Here is a 6,433-nt window from a genome sequence, read left to right as displayed (position 1 = left end):
TAATTCTATACTCTTACTTCTACCTTGTGGTAGTATATAGAATTAAGCCAAAATCATTTTCTTTAATTTGATTGATCAGTTTGGATTACAAGCCAATTTGATAAACTTTCATTTTATCAGCTAACATGCCAACGTTTACGTCGTCGACATAAAGCATGATCCCATAGGCAACTTTATTGAGTTATGCCACGTAATTTGACATGTGGCAGTAGCTTAATTCGGGTTCAAGATAAACTAATTGACAGTCATTTGGACCTTGGGTTGGTGAAATGGGCTCACTATTTGGGGCTCGACTCAATTTACCCATAATACATTTGGACCATGAATTCCAATTTGTATTTTGAGTGAATTTGACATTTATATACAAACTAATACATTTTTCGATAATGTGTATCACATAGTATATCGTGTATATCACCGTGTCTTACATAGATTGTCATGGCTACATATCATACACGGATATATAGACAAGATACATATACATAGATATCTTGCCGGATATACATTGTTATACACTTTCCAGAACATGGAAGTATCCTGCAAGAAGTATGTTTACAACTTTCACACACTTTCGACAATTCTTTGAGTTTTAAAGTTGCCACATTGTAATAATTCGGGGATAAATAATCTCGAAATAACTAATTCCTCAACTAAACGAGCCTTTTGGGTCCATTTGATATGAGCTATAAGTTACCAATAGTAAGACATATTGGGTTAAATATGCCAATAAGGAATTTTTGGTTTACTTTGTGCCAATCTTTTACCCCAAACGGTGTATATATATATATACCATGCTGAAATAAAAAGAGGAAAAGCTCGAATGGTTATAAACTATATATATATATATATATATATATATATATATAATATGTGTCAATTTTCCTTTCTTATTATTAATATAGTTGTTTTTGACTACTTATATTTTATTGGTCGATCTTCTTATTTAAATTAATTAATTAATTTAAGTTACAGAAGTAAACACTAAACAAATCAATAATTACATAAAGTGGTACTAGTAACATATATAATAAGATAAATTATAACAGGGGAAATAAAATGTAGATCGAAAATCATTAAGATATTATAGATGATTGTAAATAAACTTCCAAACGAGCTAATATTGAAGACATTGATAGAAATAGTAACTAGAACTGAGTTAAGGACGAAAATGTGAGTAGACAATAGAGATTAATGAATCATAATATGGTGAAAATAAGATGAATTAAATGCTGCAAATAAGGTAGCCTCATTTATGCATAAACATGGAAATTGGAAATAGTCCTTAAACTATAGGTAATGTTTTTGATACACATATTAGCTGATACAGACTACTATTCATATTTCTATTGACTAGATCAGATAACATGAATTTTACTTGTTCCAAATTGACGGCAAAAGTAGATTATATTTAGTTACATTGAATTTGCAATATTCATACTATGCGTCATACCACGTTATTTTGCTGACTAAGATTAGATCACGCTAGTTTTGCTTTTTTTTAAAAAGATAGGGAAGTTAGCTATTTCACTTATATTTGAATTTTAATATAGTAACCTACTATACATTGCACTACACTACTTTGTTGAATAGGATCATAACGCGTGAGTTTTGCTTGTTTCTAAAATGGCGGGAAAAGTAGGTTATTGCAGTTACATTTGAATTTTCAACTTCTTACTTTACGTCACACCGGCCACGTCATTCTGGTAACTAGGATCAGATCACACGAGTTTTGCTTGTTTTTCAAATTGACGGGAAAAGTAGGTTTTTTCAGTTACATTTGAATTTTCAACATTCTTACTTTGCGTCACACCACGTCATTCTGCTAACTAGGATCGCGAGTTTTGCTTGTTTTTCAAATTAACGGAAAAATTGGTTATTTCAGTTACATTTAAATTTTAATGTAGTAACCTACTATGCACCGCACCACAGTATTCTGTATATCTAGGATCATATCGCGCGGGTTATGCTTGTTTTCAAATTGGCAGGGACAGTTGATTATTTCACTTACATTTGAATTTTCAACATTCCTACTTTGGGTCACACCACGTCATTTTGCTGACTAGGATCAAATCACATGAGTTTTGCTTGTTTTTAAATTGACGAGAAAGTTGGTTATTTCAGCTACATTTCAATTTTAATATAGTAATATAGCTTACTATGCACCGCACCACACTATTCTGATGACTAGGATCAGATCGTGCGAGTTCGCTTATTTTCAAATTGGCGGAAAAAGTTGGTTATTTTGGTTACATTTGAATTTCAACATTCCTACTATGAGTCACACCACGTCATTCTGTTGACTGGAATCAAATCGCACGACTTTTGCTTGTTTTCAAATTGGCGGGGAAAGTAAGTTATTTCAGTTATATTTGAATTTTGACATTATTTTTCACATTATTTTTTTATATTTTTGTTTAATTAGCTATTTTCGATAAATATAAATAGAAGTTTGTATTGAATTGCAAGTCATTGAGTGTGATATAAGATTTGTCTCTCATTTTCTCTAAGTTCTCTCTCTTCTTCTTTGTTGTCTTCGTAAGGTCTCAAAGTTTGTTGAAGGGCATAGTACGAAATGTGTTAAATGTGCAGATAAACTATAGACAAAGGCATATATGATCAACGGTAAAAAGACAAGTCTTTTAATCAAACATCTTTAGTATTTTTGCTATATTTTTCAATTTCTTATAGTGAATTGACTTGTCCTACCTCAACGGTAGAATCCAAATTTCCTACTATAAAAGGTCTAGATTTTCACATCAATTAATTTCAAAAAATGAAATACTTGAATTAAACCAAAACAATACTCAACTCTAATCTTAATACATAAGTAAGAAATTGTAATAAAGAAATCATTTATCCTCAAAACTCATTTTTAGCTAATACTCCCTCCGTGCCATTTTATATGTCACATTTTTACTTTGCATTTGTATTAAGAAATGATGTAACTTTACCTTTCTACCCTTATTTAGTTTTTTCTCAAGTCAACTTTATAACAAATGATGAATATATTTTCAAGATTAATTAACTACTTTATCAAGGGTATAATAGGTAAAGTATGGTAATTTATGCATAAATTTTATAAAATGACAAGTATTGTGGTGCAGTTATTTATAGAAAGAGATGACATATAAAACGGGACGAAGGGAGTATCAAATTTGTAGACCATTTTCACAATCCTTTTACATATATTTACACTTACTCCTCAAATATCCCACAAATTCCTACAAATTCAAGGGTATAAATGTCATTACCTCTATTTGCTGTTTGTACGTCACATATTCCTATCCATAATTCCCCAATTAACCCTCTCTCTCTCCATCTCTCGCCGTTATGACAAAATATTTTACATTTTTTCCAACTTTAGGGTTTTCCAATTGCCCTCCAAATTCATCAAATTTACCTTCTTATACTGTTCATCTTGTTCTTCATAATCTTCATCTTCAATTGTATCCATTTATATAGCTCAGCTCTTTAATTGTATCCATTTTTTGGGTTCTAATTAGATCTCTTCAACAACTGCAGCAGTATATCTCAGGTAAAGATGAAAACCCTTTTTGTAATATTTTTTTTTGGGATTTCTGTGTTTGGAATTGAGTTATAGTTGTTTGTTTTGTATTTTTTGTGTTATGTGATAATTGTTTTTGAGATTGACTTGTATGGTACTAGTTTTAGCCTTTTTTGAGCTGCATTTTTTGTTTATCAATGGGATATGTAGTTTGGAAATGTGTAGGTTTCTACAGATGATTAGTGTATATGCAAGCAAGAATTTGAATTGATGTGTTGATGGTGACTTTTGCATACCCATTTGATGTTTTTTTCCTCTGTCGTTTGGTAGATACTGAATTTGGAGTGATGTGGATTTTCAGTTACCCATTTGGAAAATTTGGTTGAAGTGACAGGAGGGATGGCTTGGGTTTAGCAACAAGGTGAAAGGTATTTAGAGGTGTTTAGAGTTATGGGGGATCAAGTATTGGTATCAGTAGATGAGATGTTAGGATCAGGGTCTGATACGAATCGGCAAGTATTGGAATCGGTACGTGAGATGTTAGGATCAGGACTTGATTCAAATGATCAGCAGGTTACAGTAGTACCCAGTTTGAATGGTGTGTTGATTGACCAGCCTTTAGCGATTGGGCAAGAGTTCCCGGATGTTGATACTTGTAGAAGGACTTTGAAAGAGATAGCGATATCGTTGCATTTTGAAATTCGAATAGTAAAGTCAGATAGGAGTAGATTCATAGCTAAGTGCTCCAAAGAGGGGTGTCCGTGGCGTGTTCATGTGTCGAAATGTCCAGGAGTTCCTACATTTACGATAAGGACTCTTCATGGTGAGCATACATGTGAGGGGGTTCAGAGCCTTCACCATCAGCAAGCATCGGTGGGTTGGGTTGCAAGATCAGTTGAATCACGGGTGAGGGATAATCCTCAGTATAAACCAAAGGAGATTTTGCAGGATATCCGGAGTCAACATGGGGTTGCTGTGTCTTATATGCAAGCATGGCGAGGAAAGGAGCGCAGCATGGCTGCTTTACATGGAACCTTTGAAGAAGGTTATCAGCTTCTTCCTGCATATTGTGAACAGATAAGGAAGACTAATCCAGGGAGCATTGCATCAATTGCCACTGGACAGGAGAATTGTTTCCAGCGACTGTTTATCTCATATCGTGCAGCAATTTATGGATTTTTAAATGCTTGCCGTCCACTTTTGGAACTTGATAGAGTTCATTTAAAAGGGAAGTACCTGGGTTTGTTATTTTGTGCTGCAGCTGTTGATGCTAATGATACGTTGTTTCCTTTGGCAATAGCTGTTGTCGATGTGGAAAGTGATGAGAACTGGATGTGGTTTATGTCGGAGCTCCGCAAACTTCTGGGTGTAAATACGGACAGTATGCCAAGACTTACTATACTTTCTGAGAGATCAGCTGGTATGGTTGAGGCAGTTGAGACTCATTTTCCAACTGCATTTCATGGTTATTGCCTGCGTTATATCAGTGAGAACTTTCGAGATACATTTAAGAACTCGAAATTAGTGAACATTTTTTGGAATGCAGTGTATGCACTAACCACATCTGAATTTGAGAGCAAAGTCTCCGAGATGGTAGATATTTCACAAGATGTGCTACAATGGTTTCACCATTACAATCCGCAGCAGTGGGCTGTTGCATTTTTTGAAGGGTTACGATATGGTCATTTTTCACTGGGGATCACAGAAGTGTTGTATAACTGGGCACTAGAGTGTCATGAACTTCCTGTTGTGCAGATGATGGAGCACATCCGCCAACAAGTAACATCATGGTCTAATGATCGCCGAAATATGGGCATGAGGTGGACCTCAATACTCGTGCCATCTGCTGAAAAGAGAATATCAGAAGCAATTGCTGATGCTCGCTGCTATAAAGTTCTACGAGCAAATGAAATTGAATTTGAGATTGTATCTACTGAGAGGACAAATATTGTGGACATACGAAGTCGTGTGTGCTCATGTCGCCGTTGGCAACTCTTCGGTGTGCCGTGTGCACACGCTGCTGCTGCACTTATCTCTTGTGGGCAGAATGCCCAGTTATTTGCTGAGCCTTGTTTCACGGTCCACAGTTATCGTGAAACCTATTCACAGATGATATATCCAATTCCTGATAGGAGCCTGTGGAATGAGGCTGGTGAGGGTACAGACGGTGGGGGAGCAAATGTTGATATTATAATTCGACCACCAAAAACCCGACGTCCTCCTGGCAGGCCCAAAAAGAAGGTTCTTCGCATAGAGAGTTTCAAGCGTCCAAAGAGAGTCGTTCAATGTGGTCGCTGCCATATGTTGGGACATTCTCAGAAAAAATGCTCTTTGCCTAGTTAATCCTTGGTTAGTTGTCAGCTTTCTTTGCTTATGCAGAAAACTTTCATTAAAGAGTCTCAAGTTGTATGTATTTTAGTAATGGCTTAGTCATGAGATTGTTACTTGGCCTCTGCCTTATCAGTTCTGCAGTTGTCTTTGAATATATCAGGAACATATTGTGTACCTTGTACTTCATAAACTATATGGCTAATTGAGTTTCCATCGAATTGTATCAAAGAAAGCTTTTTTCATGTGGTTCCTCTTCCATATTTGTGATTGTTTTATCTAAGCTTGGGTTTCAGATACCGGATGCTTGAAAAAAAAAAAAAGAAAGAGTTCAGTGGTCTCTAGTGCCGAGTTTCTTAAAGGCTTCTTTATTGTTCATATTCTGTGCTTCAATATTTCTGTATCGTAAAATACTGCCCATCTTATATGACTAGAAGATCTCTAGAGGTATTGTCCTTCAGTTTCTTACGGCGAATTTGACAGAGTTTGGTTTTGAATTGTGCTTATAATTGGCTGGCCTTATACCAGATCACTTCTTGGTTGAAGAAGGAAGACATTAACATTCATATCGACAGGTGAGTCAAAAATTAAAATAAAATA

At 35.1% G+C, this 6,433-nt stretch overlaps 1 protein-coding gene across 4 annotated transcripts; it reads left to right on the top strand.

Moving 5' to 3' along the window:
• The first annotated feature begins 3,291 nt into the window (after positions 1-3,291).
• Positions 3,292-6,078, top strand: LOC102590899 (uncharacterized). 4 transcript variants are annotated; one of them, XM_015311408.1, is made up of 3 exons: positions 3,292-3,535; positions 3,731-3,786; positions 3,867-6,078. In XM_015311408.1, the coding sequence occupies exon 3, from the start codon at positions 3,956-3,958 to the stop codon at positions 5,846-5,848; it is 1,893 nt and encodes a 630-aa protein (XP_015166894.1). In that variant the 5' UTR covers positions 3,292-3,535; positions 3,731-3,786; positions 3,867-3,955; the 3' UTR covers positions 5,849-6,078. The 4 variants fall into 4 exon arrangements, with proteins under 4 accessions (XP_015166894.1, XP_015166893.1, XP_006353614.1 ...); XM_015311407.1 differs by having other exon boundaries at positions 3,716-3,786; XM_006353552.2 differs by lacking the exon at positions 3,731-3,786.
• The last annotated feature ends 355 nt before the right edge of the window (positions 6,079-6,433 follow it).

Source organism: Solanum tuberosum, unplaced genomic scaffold, assembly GCF_000226075.1.
Source record: "Solanum tuberosum cultivar DM 1-3 516 R44 unplaced genomic scaffold, SolTub_3.0 scf00158, whole genome shotgun sequence".
Classification (NCBI taxonomy): Eukaryota; Viridiplantae; Streptophyta; class Magnoliopsida; order Solanales; family Solanaceae; genus Solanum; species Solanum tuberosum.
Note: the sequence above shows the minus strand (reverse complement) of the source record. Positions and strands in the feature narration are given on the sequence as shown.

Excerpts from the sequence above, each read along its gene's own strand:
- LOC102590899 (XM_006353552.2), top strand. The coding sequence starts at position 3,956 with ATGGGGGATCAAGTATTGGTATCAGTAGATGAGATGTTAGGATCAGGG.